General features: G+C 41.6%; 1 protein-coding gene across 5 annotated transcripts in view; it reads right to left on the bottom strand.

Moving 5' to 3' along the window:
* kynu (kynureninase) overlaps positions 1-23,889 on the bottom strand; it is a 253,690-nt gene that overhangs the window by 8,490 nt on the left and 221,311 nt on the right. For all 5 annotated transcript variants that reach the window (XM_033024701.1, XM_033024698.1, XM_033024703.1 and 2 more), the window contains 3 exons: positions 20,078-20,130; positions 13,149-13,234; positions 3,781-4,011 (listed from right to left, as the gene is read on the bottom strand). In XM_033024701.1, coding sequence (XP_032880592.1) covers positions 3,781-4,011; positions 13,149-13,234; positions 20,078-20,130 — 370 coding nt within the window. The remainder of the gene's footprint in view (positions 1-3,780; positions 4,012-13,148; positions 13,235-20,077; positions 20,131-23,889) is intronic.

Genomic DNA, 23,889 nt, shown 5'->3' with positions numbered 1-23,889 from the left:
AAATGTTACAATATCTGTTTTCCAACACTTTCCAAGTCAACACGTTTTATGCACCTACCACACTGTTTAACAAAAAAATGCCTCATAAAATCCTTTAAATTTGCCCCCTCTCACCTTAAATCCATTCTCTGTGGTACTTGACATCTCCACCCTGGGATAAAGACTATCAACCAGATTTATGAATCTCATAATTTTATATATCTCTACCAGATCTCTAAGTTCTTCCAACCATTCCATATGCTTAATCCAGGCAACATCCTGGTGAACCTCTTTTGCGCCCACTCCAAAGCCTCCAGAGATGGTTACTCTAAACCGTGTGCGCGGACGTGGCGCCGACGGATGAGAGGCCGAAGAAAAGAAGTCAAAGCCAAAGAACGGAATGGAAACGAGGCCGAAACGACAATAAACCGAAAGAGTCCGAAGATGAAACGCCTACTAACCGAAAGGATGGGACGCCTAAATGCAAACTAACCGAACGGGCGGGACGCCTAAACCAAAGGAACCAAAAAGCTGCGTCGCCTAAAAGCAAACTTACCGAATGGCCGCTCTGTTGAAACGCCACCTACCCGAAAGGCAGCGTCACCTACAGGCCAAAGGACCGACTGCCACTCAACAGAAAATTCCAACAACGGACTTGATGTAGCCAGGAGGCGGCACTTGTCAGCGATTGGTCCAGACCCCCACGTCCATCACATCACTGTGAAGGCATGAACATTGTCCCACACCTCCGCTCCACCCGACCCGCAGCCCGTGGAGGGTGACCGTGGGAGAGTGGGGACTGTCCCGAGCGATGCACACCTTCGGCCGTTCAACTTGGTGCTTGGGTTCAGATTGCCCAGTCACCTATGGCATGTGTGAGAAAATGAACCCCACGCTCCCGACGCAGCGTTCCGCCCTTTCAGTTAGTTTGCATTTAGGCGTCCCATCCTTTCGGTTAGTAGGAGTTTCATCTTTCGGTTTATTGGCGTTTCGGCCTCGTTTCCATTCCGTTTTTTGGCTTCGACTTCTTTGCTTTGGCTTCTTGTCTATCGGCGCCACGTCCGGGTACCACTCTAAACAATGGCCCTAAAATTAATAATATATCTATGGATATTAATTTGTTTTCAATTTCATTTGCAAAGTTCAAACAAATATTTTCAGTTTGCTTGCACTGCAAAGTAGATTGGTGCGTAGTGCACATGATACTCCTTTAGATTAGAAATATTCAGAGCAGGTAGATCGTGGTATCATATAATGGTGACTTAGGCCTGATATTGACATAAATATGCTATGTCAAAGCAACTGCCACCATATCATATCCATTGATGGCAACTTACCATGCCGTATCTATTGATTGTCTCAAAAAAGAGGCCATCCTTAATTCAGTTGCTTTATAGAGTACTTTTATCGTGAATTGTAGTTATGCTTGTGATTGGTGGGAGACAAGAGTTGTTTGTGCCAAATTTTGTCTTTTGTTGAACTCCTTAGAGGTTCAGGAGTCTTGAACGAATGCTGAGTTTTAAGCTTGATGGATACATGAAACTAATTAATCCAAATATGGATATCTCTTGGCGTTCAGCAAGAAAGGAAGGCCAAAGACGAGATCATTTTGTGTACTGGGAGAAAACCCCAGGAGAAGCAGCAGGAGGAAGAATAGTGCTAATTGCTTTGGAAGTACTTTTTTTTGTTAGGATTTCAGGAGAGCATGACGAGACTTTTGGAAGAAGGTTCTTTCTGAAAAAATGCCACAAGTTATTATGTTACAACTACAGTTGCTGCTAAATTTCGGAAAGGCCTATCAGTATCAGTCAAGATAACAATCGATGAATTAAAATATCTCTAACTCATTTGAGACTGATATTGGAAATGTAGGTCATATCTCCCAATTTCCACTATATTATCAGGGGTTACAAAGTCTCGCCACTCAGAGAAGCAAGTTCATCTCTCCATGGGGAAAGAGTAGAAAGCAGAATATATAATGAAAGAGATCGGGTTAGGAATAAAAGATAGCAGGAACTTCTTTATATCTAAACTGTCAGAACCAGACTGACAGTGCTATGCCTGTGGTGAAGATGGTCATGAATGGAAATATATTTTTGCTGAGAATTAGCCAGTCCATGAGCCGATGCAATAAAATGGAAATCTAATCAGAAATGAGTAAATAAGGCAAGACCCATACTTCATGATGACACATTAACTTGTATTTATTCACTGTATAGGATGTAGGCATCAGTGATAGGCTAGCATTTGTTACTCATCCCAAGCTGCCCTTGAGAAGAAGCTGATGAGCATCCTTCCAGTACCAGGGTAGTCAATCTGATGAAGAGAATCACAAGGTATTGCAGGCAGATTGTTGCAAGATTTGGAATTAATAACTACAATATATTTATGTCGAGAATTTAGGTTGTTGGAAGAGAATCTGTAGCTGATGTGTGCCTGGGTGTCAGCTGCCATTGTCCTTCCCATTGTTAAGAGTAATGGGGTTGGAAGTTGCTGTTGGAGCAACCTAGGTGAACAGTGGCTGTGTATTTTACAGATAGTACAGACTACAGACATTGTGCTCCAGTGATGGAAGGATTGAATGGTGATTGGGTTATTGTGTCTTAAATAGGGTCAAGTTGCCTGTGTGTTTATGGAGCTACAACTATCCCAAGTGAAGTGGAATATGTTTGTTCACACTCCTGACGTGGCTTGTACATGGTGGAAATATTCTGGAGAACAAGGACACGAGTCTCTTCAGGAATCCCAATCCCTGGTAACTCCCTTCCATGAGCGTCATAGTAGAGACGTTGGTAGAGCTGCTGCCTCACAGTGCCAGAGACCAGGGTTCGATCCTGACCCCGGGTGCAGTCTGTGTGGAGTTTGCACATTCTCCCAGTGACTGGGTGGATTTCTCAGGATCTTCCGGTTTCCTCTCACATCCCAATGAAGTTCAGGTACGTAGGTTAATTGACTTTGTAAAATTGCCCCTGATGATTAGGCAGTGGGATAACAAAGCACTGGTGTAAATGAGTTGGCATGGACTCAGTGGGCTAAAGATCTGATTCCATTATGTATTTCTGAAAAAGGACAGATCCTGTCTGATTTTAAATTATATCACAATTCCTTCATTATCGCTATGTCAAAATCCTGCAACCACCACCATTGCAATGTATCACAAACGCAGCCCTTTCATTTCAAGGGGAATTATAAACAACTGTGAAAGGCTAATCTGTCTATTATCCCATTATCCTTTAAATTGAATAAACAATAATCTCTGAATATTTAAATTCAGTACAGAGTTCAGCAAATCATTCTGTCAGTTAATAAAACAATTTCTCCCCTTTTTAAAGTTAGAGATGAGATTTTAATTTGCATCAGCCTGCTTTAACTGATGCAAGATGCCCCTGAAATTGCTCCCATTGAAGAAGTTTTACTGTATTAAGTAGCTGGTAAGGATCTGGCTGGATGTTACAGTAACAAAACCAAGATTGGATCCAAGATTATATCTGCACCTGATCACAAAAGGTGTGCATGATGATTCCATTGCATATTTTCCTATGCACCAAATTTCCATATCATGAAATTCAATCTTTACAATACCTTCGAGTCATAGAGTGATACAGCGTGGAAACAGGCCCTTCGGCCCAACTTTCACATACCGGTCCCGCGTTGGGCACCTATCCCTCCAAACCTGTCCTATCCATCCATGTATTCAGTCCTAAAATGTAAGAATCTCAAAGAATAGGTGAGGAGGAGGGATCCCATTTATGGCAAACACTTAATTCCCAACAATTAACAACAAATGCTTGTTATACTTACGACGACACCTCTCTTTGACAGTTCCACAAAAATCTTCTTGATGTGGTCTGAGAACAACAACGAGAGCTGGCAGCCTCTTTCTTCAACATTTGAGGGAGTAATGATATTGATGAATAGTTTCTGTGGGTTATCTGGAACTTTTGAATGATAATGTTTGATCAGATACTCCAAGTAGCCAGTAAGCAAAACAGATTTTTTACGCAATGCTTTCTTGTCAGCTTGATTGAAGATCTGGAAACAAAATAGAACTAATCATAAATATATCTGTCAAAATCAAAATAAATATATCATAAAATACAATCCTGAATAAAAATTTGAATTATTTTTGTCTCGAAAAATGATTGTTTTGCAAGGAATTATTCACAGTTACATTTGCTTGAATAACACCAAGTAACTTTGGGATCTCTGTGCAAACTTAATGACTTTAAAACGGCTGACACTTGCAGAGTGTTCTTGTTGACTGTTCCAATTTCGACTAGTCTTGGAATCCATAATAGGAGTGCAAATTCAGAAAACTTCAAGAAACGCAGTGGTTTACGTACCCCAGTTAGCATCAACAGAGATGGTTGAGAGCTTCAGTTGTTGGGGGTAAATACCACCAATAATTTGTCCTTGTTCAATCACATTGAATCTATGGCCAGAAAGAACAGCAACGGCACCACCTCCTCAGAAAACAAAGGATGTTTGATAAGTCTACATTGACTCTTATCAACTTCTGGACATGCACCAGTCGGGTAGAAAGCATCCTATCAGGATTAATCACAACTTGGTTTGGCAACAGCGCTGCCCAAGATGGCAAGAAATTGAAGAGAGCAGTGGAGGCAGCCCAGGCCATCACACAAACCAGCTTCTCTCCGATCTACACTTCACTCTGCTTCAGATCAGAGTCCAACACAATCAAGGAACACATACCTCTTCTTCCCTCTCTGATCAGGCAGAAAATCAAAACCATGTATCAACAGATTGAGAAACTGCTTCTTGCATGCTGTTATCATACTACCGGATAGACTTCTCAAAAGCCAAGGGTGCAATTCTGCTCTCCCAACCTGCCGCATTGTGGCCATTGTAATTCAATGGCATGGTGTTACAAGAAAGCATCTAAATAGAAACATACTGTAGAAACATAGAAAATAGGTGCAGGGGTAGGTCCTATGGCCTTTCGAGCCAGCACTGTCTTTCAATATGATCATGGCTGATCATCCAAAATCCAACAGATTCACAACTCTCTGGGAGAAAAGGTTTTTCCTCACCTTAGTCCTAAATAGCCTTCCCCTTATTCTTAAACAGAGACCCCTGGTTCTGGACTTCTTCAATGACGTGAGAGTACTTGCCTCCACTCTCCCCTTAGACAGTCTGTTCCAGATTTCAAATATCCTCTGAATGAATATATTCTCCCTCAGTTCCCCTCTAAATTAGATTCCCTTACCTTGAAGTTATGAGCAATAGCAAAGTAGAGGTTACTCTTATCTACCTTATCTGTATCCATCATAATTGTGTATACCTCAACCTCCTCTGCTGGAAAGAAAGCAAAGTCTGCCTATCCAGTCTCTCCTCATAACTGAAACACTTTATTCCCAGCCAACATTCTGTTCCTCACTTTCTCCAGTGCAATCCCATACTTCCTATAGTGTGGCAACCAGAACTGCACGCCAGGGTTGCAACAGCGAACCAACCTAATATTTTAACATTATGTACCATAATCTTCCCATTTTTTATTCTATGCTCTGGCCAATGAAAGAAAGAATCCCACATGCTTTCTTAACCATGTTACCCACTTGTGTTCTGCAACCGCAGGAGATGCAACACCTGTCCCTATACCTTCTCCCTCGACTCTGTCCAGGGACCCCGACAGTCCTTTCAGGTTAGGCAGAGGTTCACTTGCACCTCCTCCAAACTCATCTACTGTATCCATTGTTTAAGATGTGGACACTTATACATCGGAGAGACCAAACGTAGACGAGGCGATCGTTTCGCTGAACACCTTCGCTCAGTCCGCCTGGATCTACCTGATCTCCCGGTTGCTAAACACTTTTATTCCTCTCCCCATTCGCACACTGGCCTTTCTACCCTAAGCCTCCTCCATGGCAGAGTGAGGATAAATGCAAATTGGAGGAACAGCATCACATATTTCGCTTGGACAGCTTACAGCCCAGGGTAATGAATATTGATTTCTTGAACTTCAAGTAACCCCTGCATTCCCTCACTTGCCATCCTTCCCTCACCCAAGGCACACCAGCTTTTCATTCTCAATGTCAAACAAACAGCTAACAATGGCCTGTTTCCTTTATCATTGTTATTGTTTTACATATCTTTCATTCATTGGTTCTATAACTCTCTATATCATCATCTACATCTCTTATCTCTTTCCAGTGACTTTCAGTCTAAAGAAGGGTCTCAACCTGAAACATCACCCATTCCTTTTCCCCAGAGATGCTGCCTGTCCAGCATTTTGTGTCTATCTTTGGTTTAAACCAGCATCTGCCATTCCTTCCTACACATTTTACCTACTTGTGTTGCTGCTTTCTTGCATCCTTGGACGTGTACACCAAAACTCCTAGAGTTCTAAATGTCATTGTGTAAACAGTGCATTCAGAAAGTATTCAAACCCCTTCACTTTTTCCACATTTTGTTATGTTGCAGCCTTATTTTAAAATGGATTAAATTCTTTTTTTTTTATCATCAATCTACACACAATACCCCAGAATGAAGAAGTGAAATGGGTGTTTAGAAATGTTTTGCCAAGTAATTATAAAGAAATATCATATTTATATAAGTATTCAGACCCTTTGCTATTGTTAATATAGGCTAAATTAAAGACACCATAAAATGGAGGATCCCTGCACGTCAGAATTGCTTAACCATTGTCAGCTGAAATTTACAGGCTTTGATTGGTGCCAGCCAGTCTAGGCACAGACTGATATGCAGGATGGTAAGGGGTCCAGGTGTCTTCCATGTTTCTCTTAAATTGATAACATGTATAGTGGATTTGCAAACTAACCTTAAAGACATCGTTTCGATTGGACTGCTGCAAAAGCATTGTAAAACAGTTTACATAATATTGCAAGGCAGCCATCCTGTTAATTGATGATTGGTCGAACTGTTGAGCCTGGGAGAAATTGTTTGATTCCCAGGGCACAGGGTTCAATGTTTGTTCTTGTTAGCTTCCTTCAAGAGCTTTCCTTCTTATACAATGTATGAACTGTTGTATTATTGGGTTAGGGGAATGCCTGTTATGTATGGGGTTAATCGATATCTGTAATTGGGTTATTGAGAGACCATCTCCATATGGTTTGGCCCCTCGAGGTCCCGGGACATATAAAAGTCCGCGATCACAAGGCTCAGCGTCGATCTTCTGGAAGAGTGCTCGGGACTGCTTGAACTTCTGTAGTGTCTCTTTCTGAGCGATGCCTAGAGGGCTTGAACAGGCAGACGCAAAATAAAATTTAGTTGTTTCAAGTGCTTGATTCAGTGTTTTTACTGAAACTGGACTGGGGGGAAGCTTAGAAATGAGCAATTACCACTATGACACTCAAAATTCAGCTTAGGTTCATCCTGTTTCCATTGATTATCCTTGGGATGTTTCTACAACTTGATTGGAGTCCACCCAGTGGTAAACTAAATTGATTGGACATGATTTGGAAAGGCACACACCTGTCTATATAAGGTCTCACAGTTGACAGTGCATGTCAGAGCAAAAACCAAGCCATGAAGACAAAGGAATCGTCCGTAGTCCTCCGAGACAGGATTGGGTCGAGACACAGATCTGGGGAAGGGTATAAAACAATTTCTGCTGCATTACAGGTCCTGAAGAGCACACCTGACAGAGCTTGAGAGGATCTGCAGACAAGAATGGGAGAAGTTACCCAAATACAGGTTTGCCAAGCTTGTAACGTCATACCCAAGAAGACGTGAGGCTGTAATCGCTGCCAAAGGTGCCTCAACAAAGTACAAAGTACTGAGTAATGGGCCTGTCCCACTTAGGCGTCTTTTTAGGCGACTGCAGGAGATAATGCAGTCGCCACATGGTCGCCACATGTTTACTGGTGGTTGCCGGAGAGTCGCCTTTATGGGCGTGAGGAGTTCCCGCATCTTGGGAACTAGTCGCAGCCTCATAGTTGCTGTGAATTTTTCAACATGTTGAAAAATTAGCGGGGACTAGAATAAAGCCGCCATGGAGAGTAGCGAGAATTCTCGAGCAGTAGGTGGGTCTCCAGGTGGTCCTAGTGGGTTGCCAGGAGCTCGAAGGTTCTTGTAGGTTCTCGTAGGTTATAGCCAGTGCTGACCGGTGAATTACATTGGCTCATTGCGAAAAAAGAACGTAAGCAATTGTTTCCAGAACCAAGGATAACCGACCGGTAATGTTAATGTCCGACGAGCTTCACAGCCGTGTATCTCTGGCATCTTAAAAGTTGACTCCACTCCTTCTCCCCCCTTCTCCTCACTCTCTCCCCCCCCCCCCCCTGCCGCTTTTAAAGGACTTTCCTTGCACTGTGCTTTCTAGCTTCTTAATTACTTTGCCAACCTTCCTGTTGATCGTGGTGTGTGTCTGTACCACATTGGCTTTACACCATGTGAATTTCACTCAGACAGCGCTCCCCCCCGCTTGCCCTGTTTCCGACCTGCATAATGGGCTGGTGAAGGAAGCGATGTGTTTGTGTGTTTCACTCTGCCAGTCACCGTTCCAGTTGCCAGTTTTTCAGGCGACTGCCGGCAACTTGACAGTCACCGGCAGTCGCCTGAAAATCGCCTGTGGGACAGGCCCATAAAAGGTCTGAATACTTACGTAAATGTGATATTTCATTTATTTCTTTTTAATCGTTTGCAAAAATTTGTAAACACCTGTTTTCACTTTTTTATTATGGGGTATTATGTGTAGATTTATGATTAAAAAAATGAATTTGATCCATTTTAGAATAAGGCTGTAACATAAGAAAATGTGGAAAAAGGGAAGGGGTCTGAATACTTTCTAAATGCACTGTTGCCTATATTTATTAGTACTTACCAAGTTCACCCGCCACACTGCAATAGTTGTGAAATAAGTTGCATCTATCACTGCTGGAAAAGAGAATTCCTCCTGTATGAAAATATCTTCTGCTACATTCAGCTCCCCAAGCAGATCATCTTTAAATCCAGAATAATCCTAAACTATCTTCAACTGTTACACACTATACTGAGATCATTGAAAAAAGAGTACCACATACTAATTCTCACTCTAGTGTAGGAATTCAAGAAAGTCAATCGGCTCATCAGTTTTTCCTTTCAATACCTAATGATTGATTTACAGTTTAACTCAATTTATCTCCATGGTGTTTAAACAGGATTAACATTGGAGCATTTGAAACATGATGATAGATCCAGCTATAAATTATTTATAACCTTGGATGTTTTTGACATGGCCTCCAAATAAGGTGGCTCAATCTAGCAGGAAAGTATGCATACACATTGTACCTGCAGAATTGGAGGCTGAGAGTATACAAGAAATGAGCACGTATTATTGCACTGTTTGGATAGGAAAGGGTAAAATGGATACTCATTTCACATTACCATTGGAAGTCTGACCTTTTGATACAAGGAGGATTCTTTTTAAATTCAATTGAAAGCAAACATTTTCAGCTACATGTAATTTTCACATTAGCTCTGCAGATTGAATTAACAGTTTACATAAGACGGCAGCAATACCACAACCTGGTTATAGCATTTCAGCCAGCTATTTTGATAAATTACCTGTCAAAAATCAGCCACTTTCCATACCCTAAATTACATGATTAACAGGGACCTGCTTCATTTTAATTCATCCATTACTGACATGTGCAATCCATTTGTCTGAGGAACAATTAGCTCCAAAGAAAAGGCTGGATTGAAATTCACGTCAAACTCTTCTGCATTGAAGGCCCCTGAAGAACAGTAACTGCCTGACTGAGCAATATTATGATGGCTCCGTCCTCTCAGCTAGACTCTCCATTGTGGTCCCTACCACAAGCATCAGCTCTTGCTCATAAGTCATGAGCTGATAGTTCAGCATAGAACCATGCCAAACATTCGGTGAGATACCTTAATTGCCGATAAAGGAGAGCTGTAAAATAGGCTCCAATTTTTTTATGGGATGTGTTCAACATTTTTTTCCTGGTTACACTTCTGAAAAACCTGCTTGTAATGTTCGGACTATGCTATGCAGTTTAGAATTCCCCAAGTCATATCTCTTCCTCTACCTGCTAGTGCCAAATAGGGATCCTTCAGGATATCTCTGGCTGGGAGCAATCATAAACAAAAAAAAAACAATGTTAAATTTAACAACGTTTAAATTATTCTTAACCACAAGTAATCATCAAAATTTGCAAGCAGAAGAAACAGGTGTAAGAGTAGGCCATGTGGCCTTTCGAGCCTGCTCCACCATACCACAACTTTCCTGATCACCCCCTATCTCACCAATTTCCTGGCCTATCCCCATATCTTTTACAGGCTCTCCCTGACTTAAGCAATAGGTGAGTTATGAAAACTCACACCTACATAAATAATTCACAATAGGTAGTCCCATTTCCTGAAGGACATGTGTTATTGCAATGGGAGGATAGCAAGGGCTTCCCATCTACTTCATCGAAATTAAATTGTCAGCCAGTTTTGGCCATCGTCGGTACAACACTGGGAAGGTGAGCGAGAATGAGAGAAGCGGTGGCGAGCAACTCTTTGCCGGATTGCCAAGGTGGGTGATCTAAGACAACAAAGAATCACAATACCATCTAACAGTCGATAGCGCAGTCAAATGGTGCGCAGACAACAACCTCCAGCTTAATACTTCAAAAACCTTAGAAATCATCATAGATTTTAGACGCAATCAAAACCACAAACCCCCGGTCCATGTCAACTCTCACCCCATAACCTCCACGAACTCATTTAAGTTTCTAGGCACCTATATCTCCAATAATCTAAAATGGCACATCAATGCAGACCACGTCATCAAGAAAGGTCAACAACGTCTATATTTCCTCAGACAGCTCAAAAAGTTCAGAGTTGATAAACACCTCCTGGTCCGTTTCTATCAATCAATCATTGAAAGCATCATCACCTCCTCAATCACAGTCTGGTACGGTAACACCGATAGTCACTCACTACACAGAATACAACGCATTGTCTCCAAGGCCTCCAGGATCATCAACTCCCCCCTCCCCTCAATCCATTCAAGTTATCTCCAACGAACCTCACAACGAGCAAAAAAGATCATCTCGGACCACTCCCATCCAGCAAATCACCTTTTTCAGTCTCTCCCTTCGGGGAGGCACCTCAGGTCACTTGCTACTAAAACCACCCGCTTTAAAAACAGTTTCTTCCCCTCAGCAATAAGAACTCTCAATTCCGTCCAATAATCAGACAATAATATGACTTTTGATGTATACAGTGTCTTGTCTATGGTCTTTGTTTGTTCTTTTGCACTATGTATTGTTGGTGAGATTTGTGATTTGTGATGTGGTATGGATGCACTTTATTACGGTGATCTGTGTTATTAGTGGTATGTAACAAAAGCAGTGTACCATCATGTACCGAACCCAAATACCACCAACCCTGGTTGCGTGGCAATTAAAGATTCTATTCTATTCTATTCTAATCTATGCGACTTTGGGGGAGAAGGAGGAGGTTGCAGTGTTGGAGCGGTGGAGCAAACAAAACGATGGCTGGCAGCTGGTGCAAGGGGAGGGAACCCCATGGTCATCAAGCACGTCCTACAGTGGCGGCGGCCTGAAGGAAGCACTAACTGTCAGGAGCCACAATGTGAGCTGCAATAACCTCATCAACTGGACGGTAATGGCAGCTGGTGAAGAAAGAGCTCACTGGTGCAGTGAGCCTAGTTGACCATGTTGTGCAGTGGCTCACTGGTGTGCACTGGTGCAGTGAGCCTAGCCTCATCGGAGCCTAGTTTTATGTTTAATGACACAAAATGTAAGAGTAAAGGGCCTGTCCCACTTGGACGACCTAATCCATGAGTTTAGAATACCCGAGATAAGTTGAAAAAAATGTCAAGGTCGTGTTGACTCGCCGAAGTAAAAGACCTCCTACAACTATGTCTACGACCTCCTACGACCCCCCTTGACCTCAATCTTCCACACCTAAGACCAACTACGACTAGCTACGAGTGGAAAATGATCACATGATAAAATTATATCATGTTAGCTTTTTTTTCTCGGGCCAGTTACCGACCTACGACTACCTACGATTAGCTACGATTACCTACGACTACCATCACGACCTACTACGACCTACCTACGACCTACCTACAAATAAAAAGTATCCATTTTTTCCATGCCAACCTTTTTTTTTACTCGTGGACATTTTTTATCAGGCTGGAAAAAACGCAACCTACACGAATACGCGGAGACCACTCACGAGTATGAGGAAGAGTTACGAAGACCTCCTACGACCTCTTATGTCCTCGTGGCGACCATGCTGCGAGTATGAGTCAAGGGCAAACTCGGCAGAGGTTGCCAATTAGGTCGTGAAAGAGGGACAGGGGCTTCTTAGCAGACTGAATCAGTCTGAAGAAAGGTCCCAACCCATAATGTTACCTATCCATGTTCTTCAAGAGGTGCTGCATGACCTGCTGAGTTAACTCCAGCATTTACTGTCATTATGTGCATTAACTAGTATCTCTTTTTGTTTTACCTAGTGTTAAGGTGATTCCGATTTGCATAAAATCTGACTCACATAAGGGTTTATGGAACGTAATCCTTACGTAAGTTGGAGAGTGTCTGTATTCTTCCAATTTCCAAAAGTTGATCAATCTCAATTTTGAGTAAAATGAATGGCCCAGCCTCTGCAACCCTTTGGCATAATGAATCCTTAATATCTAATATCTGATGAATAGAGAATACACTTCTAATTTCAGTCCTAAATGGACTACCCCATATTTTGAGACAGTTTCTATACTGTTTTCATTCATAGATACCTCAGGTTGAGAAATATCTTCTCTCTATTAACCTGTCAAGTCTTTTAAGAGCTTTGCTTCTTTCAGTAAGGTAATGTTTAATCTTTCTAGACCTTTCTAGAATCTTACAGAATGGTGGCCGAGCCTACACAATCTCTTCTTGTATGATTAACCTTCTATTTGAGCAACCAGCATGATGAATCTTCACTGTAATCTTCCTGTAACAGGTATATCCTATTCTAGTTAAAGAAACCAAGATTATACAGGTGTGCTGTCACCAAGGCCCTGAATGATTATAGGAATATTCTTGTATTCAAATTATTTAGCCATAAAGGTCAACATTTATTTCCTTCTTAACTGCCTGCTGCATATCGATGTTAGCTTTCAGTAAGTGGTGTACAAGCACACTTCCCAATATCGCACATAAAACTTTCAATCACAGCTATACACTTACCTCTAAGCTAGCCTGTAGTGAGCGAATCAATAAAATGGGGGGATTAGATATTCGAAATCCATTCACCCCTGGGGTTAGATCCAGTTCTAATAAGCAAAGGATAAAAATATGTAGATTTTAGACTGTTTTATGCAATGATTCTCTTTCGGATCATACAATGTGGGAGATACCTCAGACTAGCCATCTAAGGTTTATTTTTCATCTCATTTATTGGTGGAATATTGACCAGTTCGTTTTTCTCCTTCGCTGTTTTCTTTGCATATTATCGACAATACTGAGGAAAAAAGGGAAGGCATCTTAATTAATTTATTAGGAAAATTGTGCCAAGGAATAGTTTTGTCTTGAAGGACGATATGAATGTATGATCTCAGAAAAAAAGACTTGCATATCTCTGAAGATGTATTTCATTCATTATTCATGACTGGAATATGAACATACATTATCTGGGGTCTAGTTTACAAATAGCACATATTGAATAAAGGACATTAGTAAACCAGATATTCTTATATCAGAATTTAGTGTTCCCGTGACAGTATTATTGAGCGTAGCATTTTATTCCAGAGTTATTTAATTAAGTAAATCTAAATTCGAGCACGAATGAAAGAAGGCCTTTCATAATTTCCAAGGCAGAGATTATAATCTTTAGAGCTGGGTAAAAAAAAACATATTGTTTGTACTTTTGTCAGAACTGAGCATTTTAAGGTATTTAGTCAAATTATCTCACCAAACTTTGGTGCATGATTTTTTATATCTGAACTCAAATGTTGCTTGTTACAACTTGCAGCCTAATTTAGATGAGTAAAGAACCACCAGTAAGACATTGTGTAAAATGATTCATGGTTACCTTTAGAAAAATGAACAAAATGATATTGCCCTCTTCATTAAACATGTTTAGACTTTATTTACTTCATATCCTCTGATATCCTCAATGGTCTCATGCTGTTCATGTCAAAGACCTTTCCTCAATATTGGTGAAAGATCATTGCCGGGAAGCATTCACTCTACATGGGTGCTGACTGACCTGCTGAGTATTTCCAGTTTATTCAATCTTTATTTCAGATTTCTGGCAAATTGCCATACCTTTCTTTTGAATAATCTGCTGATTAACCATATAACCATATAACAATTACAGCACGGAAACAGGCCATCTCGACCCTTCTAGTCCGTGTCGAACACATAATCTCCCCTAGTCCCATATACCTGCGCTCAGATTTGTCATGTATATTTCAGCAGTATTAGTGTTTGGAGATTACACATCGGTACCTACCTTTGAAAAGAAAAGGTGAAATGAGCAAACAATAGTAAGATTAAACGAGAACTTACCAGTTTGAAGTTTGATCTTTATTTTATGAGGAGGAACGTTGAGGGAATACGTGAAGAACCCCGCTAGGACGCATGCGTGTCATTCTTCAAAGCAGCGGTGTGGAATCACAGATAACTATAATGACTAAACACAGTAAGATTAGAGAAGAGATACCAGTTCAGGATATGATCAAGGGTGGGAGCGGAGGGCACGTATTCCCTCAACGTTCCTCCTCATAAAATAAAGATCAAACTTCAAACTGGTAAGTTCTCGTTTAATCTTACTATTTTACTTCGGAGTCACGTGAGTGACTACATGAAGATTTTTAAACTCTGTGATTTTATGCCGTGGAACGAGTCCATGCTTCACTTCTGCCTTGATTGTGGGGAGAACAGTGTTAACATCATTAGATATCAATACGATCTTGAAACAACGAAAAAAAATTATTAAATCGAAATCATAGCCCCTATTTGTGGGTAAATCATAGTACAGAACTTAAAAGTGTTTCTGCAAATGTTCCAGGTTCTATGACCGGTTTATGATAAAAACTTTGGAACGTTCTTTCCGTTGACCATCCTGCAGTCTTGAAGTTTTGGTCCATAGGAACATCCAATTGTTTTGCTGCTGATGTAGCTGCAGCCCTGGTAGAGTGAGATTTAAAAATGTTAGTATCTACTCCTGCCTTCATTAAGACCTGTTTTAGCCATCGTGAGATGGTCTGGGCTGTTACTTTTTTATGTGGCTGTTTGTGGCTAATTAACAGTGCCATTTCTTTCACTCTGATGATTCTTGTCTGTTCAATGTATAGTAGTAAATGAGTTACTACACAGAGGCGGTCATCCGTCGGGTAGGCCCTGAATTCTATTTTTTGCGCTGCTGTTCCTGGTCTGTTCTGTTTTATTAAGTCATGGATAAGAAAAATCAAATTCCCAGCTGAAATGGTCAAGTTGTCCAGCCTTAGTTTTTGTAGCGACTGGACCCTTTGTGCCGTGGCCAAAGCCATCAGCATGACCATTTTCATAGTAAGTTTCTGTAGGGACAGAGCTGTTGGTGGAGATCAGTTTCTCAACATGGTCAAAACAATACTCACGTCCCAAATTTGGGTGTACCTGGTTCTTGGGGGATTCGTGTTGAAAATGCCCCTCATTAGTTTGGTTACCAGGGGGTGAGTCCCTACAGAATGCCGCTCCGTTCCTTGCCACAGGTAGTTAGACAGAGTACTTCTGGCACAGTTGATAGCACTGTAGCTGAGCCCCTCATCGTAGTGTAGACTGGCCAGAAATTCCAGAACAGACGGAATATTATTGGATCTGTGGTTGAGGTTATTGTCGTGACAGTACTTTCCCCATTTCTTGATGTGCACCAAGTACTGTTTTTTGGTGGACTGTCTGTGGGCTGATGCAATCATGTACATTGTTCGGTCCGTCAGTCCCATGTGTTGTAGAGGCGCTTTCAGACTCTACAAATTAATAAGTTGGTATGTTTATGACAGGGGTGACTTCCCTGTGTTACTGGATGGACCAGCAAATTCGGTCTATGTTGAATTGTGATGCACGGTTCTAGTGCCATGTCTAGTATCACTGGGAACCATGGCTGAGTAGGCCAATCGGGTACTATAAGAATCCCAGATGCAGAATCCTGTTGTATTTTCCTTAGTACCCGACTGATGAGGCAGAAAGGAGGGAATGCATAAACAAACAATTTCCCCCAATGCAGCGAAAATGCATCTGTAGCTGCTGCCCCAGGGTCTGGTTCCCATGAAACATAACTTGTTAACTGGTGATTTAGCCTGGATGCGAAAAGATCGATATCTGGTGTTCCATATCGTGCTGTAATTTCAGCAAATACATTTTTATCCAACATCCATTCAGTGTTTCCATTGAATTTGCGTGACCTGGTGTCTGCCACTAAATTTAGTTTACCTGGTAAATAGGTAGCTGATATCCAAATATTCCTCTGGATGCACCATTGCCAAATTGTGTTGGCCAGATTGTCACATGATGTCGATTTATTTCCACCCATATGGTTGATATATGCTACCACGGTGGTGTTGTCAATTTGTAGTCTAACATGCTGGTGATTTAATCCCGAACAATATGACTTAAGGCCATGGAATGCACTTAACATTTCCAGGTAGTTTATACCCCGCGCTTTTAATAATGACGCCTCCTGTGCATTCCATCTCCCTCCACAGCTCGAGATGGAATTGGTGGCTCCCCAACCAAGTGCACTGGCATCAGTTTGTAGTACCATAGACGGGTTGCTGGTAATTAGTGGGTTGGAATAATACTTGATGTTGTGTTCCCACCATTTTAGTTCTATAATGGCTTCTGTAGGTAGCTCCATTGGCCTGTCAAAATGGCCCCCATTAATTTTGAGTGCTCTAATTTTTGCTCTCTGTAAATTTCGATAATTTAAAGGTCCGAATTGTGTGGCTGGAAATGCGGCCACTATTTTCCCAATTATCCTGGCTACCAGTCTAATGGAGGATTTGGTGATGTCAATGATTTCGCTGCAAGCCTCTTGTAAGGCTGTAGCCTTTTCTATCGGCAAAGTCACTGACATGTGAACCGAGTTAATGGTGAACCCCAGGTAATCCATTTTAGTTGAAGGTGTTAATTTAGACTTAACTGGATGGATGATGAACCACAGTTCTTCGAACAGTTGTTTCGTGGCTGTTACTGCTTGTTTAGCCAATTCCAAAGTTTTGCCAACAATAAATATGTCATCCAGATATGCCATTATCATATGTTTCTGTTTTCGCAGTAACGCCAAGGCTGGTTTCAAAATTTTTGTGAATAACCTGGGGACTGAAGTTAGCTCATTTGGTAGTGCCCTGTATTGCCAGAGGTGTCCCATCCAGTTGAATTTCAAATAACATCTGTGGTCACCTCTGATGGGTACTGTATAGTAAGCATCTTTTAAATCGATGCTTGCCGTATAGTAGCCTGCAGAAACTATAAAGATATTGGACACGAATTCCTGTGATTCGTGTTGGGTGTGTTCAATTACTCCTTTTTTATGTAGTCGTTGTAGTTCTGCATGTGCTTTAGATTTTTCTATGCCTGTGAGCACGAACGTTCGGTTCGGTGCATGCTGTACTGGTGGGTTATGTTTTAGTATATATTCTATGGTATAACCCTGGATACTGCTTAGAATGTAAGTGTCTAGAGTTATCTTGTTCCATGCATCCAAATAATATCGTAACCTCCCACCAACTTTTGTGCTCCCTTTCATTTTTAAGGAACCAGACCCACCTACCTCCAGGGGTGGTTCTGTTATTTCCTCGTCATCTTCGGTGGATGTTGAGGCGCCGTTGTTTGGGTCTGTTGTTCGGTTGGAGGCTGGCGCATTTTCCAGGGCAGTCGTCCTGGGCCATGCCCTAAAAAAGACCGCTGTTGGGTGCCCCTGGTTTTTGCGCTCCCTGCGCTGTGTGTTGCCCGTCTGGGAGGTCCGTAGGGCTGATATTTTTGCCGAAGTATGTTTTGGTGGCTGCCTTTATTAGCCCCAGCGTTTTCGCCTCTTCATCCAGTTCCTTAACTTGTTTGGGTAAATCCCCTCCAAACAAAAGAATTGGCGGTTTGGAGGTTCCTGGTTTACAAAGGCCGGCAAATTTGGGGTCCAATACTGGTTGGATTGCACTTTTTCTAATGTTATTCAACTCATACTGTGAGTTGCACAGTAGAGCCAGTGCATCCTTGTGGTCTTGGGTCATATCTGTCTCCTTCAAAGTTCGGGAAAAAGCTGTTATTCCTGCCATCAATGCTTTTAGGACCTTTTGAATTTTTAAATCACTGGTTCGAATTCCTGTCCCCACATGCTTCCAGATGCACTGGTTTACACTCGGCACATGTAATGACTTGCAGGTACCAGGAGGTAAATGCCGTGCCATGGTGTCTAAAAGAGCCTGTGTCTGTAATTGATTATAGGACATGTAATCAATACTAGCCGCTATCTTAGGCTCCAGGTCTTCCCCGGTTTGGTCTGGCTGGAAGAACTGGGTTACCATGTCCAGCATGTTTTCTTTCACCCCAGGCTTACTGGGGGTATGTAGTTCCCTGCCCTGTTCAGGGTCAGCCCAGAACTGATCCTCCGTGTTCTCCTCTGATGAGGAAGAGACACTATGCAGCCCCACAAGGGGTACCGCTGTGGGACTTATTGATTGCCCACTGTGGCTAGTCTCCATCTCCCGGAGTCTGCCACTTTGGAGGATCTCCTCCAGCAACCGCTCTAACCGACCCGGTGCTCACGGGCACTGGCCGCTCGCGGCTGTTCAAATTCCTGCAGTCGGTCCAACCGGCTCCAATGCTCTCGGGCACTGGCCGCTCGCGGCTGCTCGTTATACTGCAACCGCTCCAACCGACCCCGGTGCTCACGGGCACTGGTCGCTCGCGGCTGCTCAAAGTCAGACTCGTCTGAGTCTGGCATTCGATTCGTCTTTTGCTTCGCTTTCCCGCCCGGCCGAGGAGTGTATTTTGCCGGTGCGGGAGCGAAGTCGGGCACAGCTGATTCCACTTCGGGAGATTCCCGTGCCGTCGGCTGCTGCTGTTGCTGCTGGCTGCCCGCAACTCCGCGGTTCTCCCCCTCCAGCTTTTTCGCAGCCTTCCTTCTAGTCACTCTGTCCATTTTCCCACCTGCAAAGTAAGTTAGAAAAACGCAGAGTCCCTTACCTGCTGTTGTCGGCTTTTTGATTCTGCCGCTAAAGGGGACGTCCTCCCCCTGCTGTGACTCGTTGCAATGCGTGTAGCGATATGACACGCATGCGTCCTAGCGGGGTTCTTCACGTAGTCACTCACGTGACTCCGAAGTAAAATTGGGAATTTAGTATTCATTACAATATGTGATAGATGTGTTTCCCTTCTCAAATTCAACATTTTAGCGAGAAATCTTACTAATGTTTACAGTTTTCAAGAAATCTCCAGAACAAAAAATGCAATGCACATTGTGAAGTGTTTACTGAACAGTGGACATATTAACAAAAATGTTTATGGAATATTGATCATGTCAGGAAATTTGCTTCAAGGACAAGAAGAAGAACAGCATACTAAATTATCTGTTGGGATGTGCAGTCATTTTGATCACTTAATGTGCTAAACCAAGAAAACCTGTTCCCAAGTGTGGGAAGAGGGAACTTCATGGAGGTTAGTATGTCCATGTAATTAAAGGTGCATGATTCTCATCAAAGTTCATTGATGATCCACTCAGGGAGTAGAAACATTTTTTTCAGATTTTATTCGGTGGTAGCATTGTTATCGCCGAAAACTAATTGCCACCAACTATAAAATTAAACAAATGGAGCAATCATGAAAAATCACATTTTGTTCAGGCGAAGTTAAGATGATTTATTGAAAAATAAGGATAAGCCAATGCATGCCATAATTGATGAAAATTAAACCATGTTGCATAGTTAAAATCCAAATGGAAGTAATAATGAAGAAAATCGTTTTTAAGGTAAATAATGACTGGTTCTCAAAAATGACTTTCCTGAATGTGATGCTATATTGATTGGGTTTCTGCATTCTGACCAAATTTAAAACCAAAATTTCAGAGATTCACAATACTCTTTCACTATTATTTCCAATTTACGTAAATACAAATGATAATCAAGTTCAAATATGATACTTACTCTTGTCCATCTGAAATCTGGTTGTGAAATCATGGCTCCACCAACCAAGTAATCTGAAAGTGAAGCAAAAAATAATGTTTGAAAACCTAGTACATGTTGTAGGGACCATTAGAACATAGAACAATACAGCACAGGAACAGGTTCTTCACCCCACGATAACCATGCTGAACATGATGCCATGATAAACTAATCTCGTCTGCCTGAAAGTGATTCCCTGCATATCTATCTGACTATCCAATGTGCTCTTAAATACTCCTATTGTATCTGCCTCCAGAATCATCTTTGGCAGCAGATTCCAGATGCCAACTCTATATCAAAAACTTGACCTGCACACCTCCTTTAAAGCTATGCCATCTAGTCTTTTACATTTCCTCCCCATGAAATAAAATATCTGACTGCCTCCCATAACTTCATATATTTCTATCAGGTGTCCACTCAGCCTCCAATGCTCCAGACAAAATAATTTGAGCTTGTACCATCTTTCCATTGAGCTAAACTAATATCTCAAAATACTGTAAATCAGGTCATTGAAGTAAATGCAGAGAATTGAGGGATATGGATCACGACAGGTAGAGGAGATTAATTTAACTTAGCATCATGTTCGGCATGGACACAATGGGCCAAAACGCCTGCCCCTTCGCTGTCCCGTGCTATGTTATATAACCATATAACCATATAACAATTACAGCACGGAAACAGGCCATCTCGACCCTTCTAGTCCGTGCCGAACACTTATTTTCTCCTAGTCCCATCTACCTGCGCTCAGACCATAACCCTCCATTCCTTTCCCGTCCATATAACTATCCAATTTATTTTTAAATGATAAAAACGAACCTGCCTCCACCACCTTCACTGGAAGCTCATTCCACACAGCCATCACTCTCTGAGTAAAGAAGTTCCCCCTCATGTTACCCCTAAACTTCTGTCCCTTAATTCTCAAGTCGTGTCCCCTTGTTTGAATCTTCCCTACTCTCAGTGGGAAAAGCTTATCCACGTCAACTCTGTCTATCCCTCTCATCATTTTAAAGACCTCTATCAAGTCCCCCCTTAACCTTCTGCACTCCAAAGAATAAAGCCCTAACTTGTTCAACCTTTCTCTGTAACTTAGTTGCTGAAACCCAGGCAACATTCTAGTAAATCTCCTCTGTACTCTCTCTCTATTTTGTTGACATCCTTCCTATAATTAGGTGATCAAAAATGTACACCATTCTCCAGAATTGGCCTCACCAATGCCTTGTACAATTTTAACATTACATCCCAACTTCTATACTCAATGCTCTGATTTATAATGGCCAGCACACCAAAAGCTTTCTTTACCACCCTATCTACATGAGATTCCACTTTCAGGGAACTGTGCACAGTTATTCCCAGATCCCTCTGTTCACCTGCATTCTTCAATTCCCTACCATTTACCATGTATGTCCTATTTTGATTTGTCCTGCCAAGATGTAGCACCTCACACTTATCAGCATTAAACTCCATCTGCCATCTTTCAGCCCACTCTTCCAACTGGCATAAATCTCTCTGTAGACTTTGAAAATCTACTTCATTATCCACAACCCCACCTATCATAGTATCATCTGCATACTTACTAATCCAATTTACCACACCATCATCCAGATCATTGATGTACATGACAAACAACAGTGGACCCAACACAGATCCCTGTGGCACCCCACAAGTCACTGGCCTCCAACCTGACAAACAACCATCCACCATTACTCTTTGGCATCTCCCATTCAGCCACTTTTGAATCCATCTTGCTACTCCTCCATTAATACCCAACAATTGAACCTTCTTAACCAACCTTCCATGAGGAACCTTGTCAAAGGCCTTACTGAAGTCCATATATACAACATCCACTGCTTTACCCTCATCAATTTCCCGAGTAACCTCTTCAAAAAATTCAAGAAGATTAGTCAAACATGACCTTCCAGGCACAATTCCATGTTGACTGTTCCTAATCAGACCCTGTTTATCCAGATGCTTATATATATTATCTGTAAGTATCCTTTCCATTAATTTGCCCACCACTGACGTCAAACTAACAGGTCTATAATTGCTAGGTTTACTCTTAGACCCCTTTTTAAACAATGGAACAACATGCGCAGTACGCCAATCCTCCGGCACTATTTCCGTTTCTAATGACATTTGAAATATTTCTGTCATAGCCCCTGCTATTTCTACACTAACTTCCCTCAATGTCCTAGGGAATATCCTGTCCGGACCTGGAGACTTATCCACTTTTATATTTCTCAAAAGTGTCAGTCCTTCCTCTTCTTTGAATCTCATAGTTTCCATAGCTAGTTTCCATTGTGCCTTCCTCCACAGTGCTATCCACTGTGGGGGGATGATTTTTTTTCTTGTCTAACTGTAGTCCTGTAGGTCTGTGTCCAAGATGGCTGCCGTGAAGAGAGAGTGGACGCTGGCACGAATTGGTTGCCGCTGCTCTCTCTTCACACTGTGTTTTTGATTTTCTGTTTTTGGATTGAATTCTGTTTTTAATTTGTGTCATTGTGATGTCTTTAATTACTTGTTTTACTCCGATTATATGTTTTTATTCCGATATACTATGTAAGGTGTCCTTGAGATTTTGTATGAAAGGCGCCCATTAAATATAAAATTTATTATTATTATTATAGCTACTCTACTTGTTTCCCTTACCTCACATAATTCAATATCCTTCTCCTTGGTGAATACCGAAGAAAAGACATTGTTCAATATCTCCCCCATCTCTATTGGCTCTGCAGATAGCTGTCCACTCTGACTCTCTAATGGACCAATTTTATCCCTCGTTATCCTTTTGCTATTAATATAGCTGTAGAAACCCTTTGGATTTACTTTCACCTTACTTGCCAAAGCAACCTCATATCTTCTTTTAGCTTTTCTAATTTCTTTCTTAAGATTCTTTTTACATTCTTTATACTGCTCAAGCACCTCATTTACTCCATGCTGCATATAATTATTGTAGATCTCTCTCTTTTTCCGAACCGTGTCCAATTTCCCTTGAAAACCATGGCTCTTTCCAATTTTTATTACTTCCTTTCAACCGAACAGGGAGATAAAGATTCTGTACTCTTAAAATTTCACCTTTAAATGTCCTCCATTTCTCTTCCACATCTTTCCCACAAAACAAACTTTCCCAATTTACTCCTTTTAAATCCTTTCGCATCTCCTCAAAGTTAGCCTTTCTCCAATCAAAAATCTCAACCCTAAGTCCAGTTCTGACCCTCTCCATAATTATATTGAAACTAATGGTATTGTGATCACTGGTCCTGAACTGTTCCCCAACGCACACCTCTACCACCTAACCCGTCTCATAATATTGTTCTATGATATTCATTCATTGTTATCTGTGGAATCTTGGGTTTTGCAAAATTTGGATTGCTGTACTTTATAAAATTGTGGGTAAATTTTGAAAGACCATAATTTGTTATAAAGTCCTTTGCAATATACACCGAGAAATTGCCAAAAAGAGTATCAGTTAATATTTCAAACTGATATGAATAGAAACATAGAAACATAGAAAATAGGTGCAGGAGTAGGCCATTCGGCCCTTCGAGCCTGCACCGCCATTCAATATGATCATGGCTGATCATCCAACTCAGTATCCTGTACCTGCCTTCTCTTCATACCCCCTGATCCCTTTAGCCACAAGGGCCACATCTAACTCCCACTTAAATATAGCCAATGAACTGGCCTCAACTATCTTCTGCGGCAGAGAATTCCAGAGATTCACCACTCACTGTGTGAAAAAAGTTTTCCTCATCTCGGTCCTAAAAGATTTCCCCCTTATCCTTAAACTGTGACCC

The sequence above is a fragment of the Amblyraja radiata genome, chromosome 7, assembly GCF_010909765.2.
Source record: "Amblyraja radiata isolate CabotCenter1 chromosome 7, sAmbRad1.1.pri, whole genome shotgun sequence".
NCBI lineage: Eukaryota > Metazoa > Chordata > Chondrichthyes > Rajiformes > Rajidae > Amblyraja > Amblyraja radiata.
This window is presented reverse-complemented; position numbering and strand designations above follow the sequence as displayed.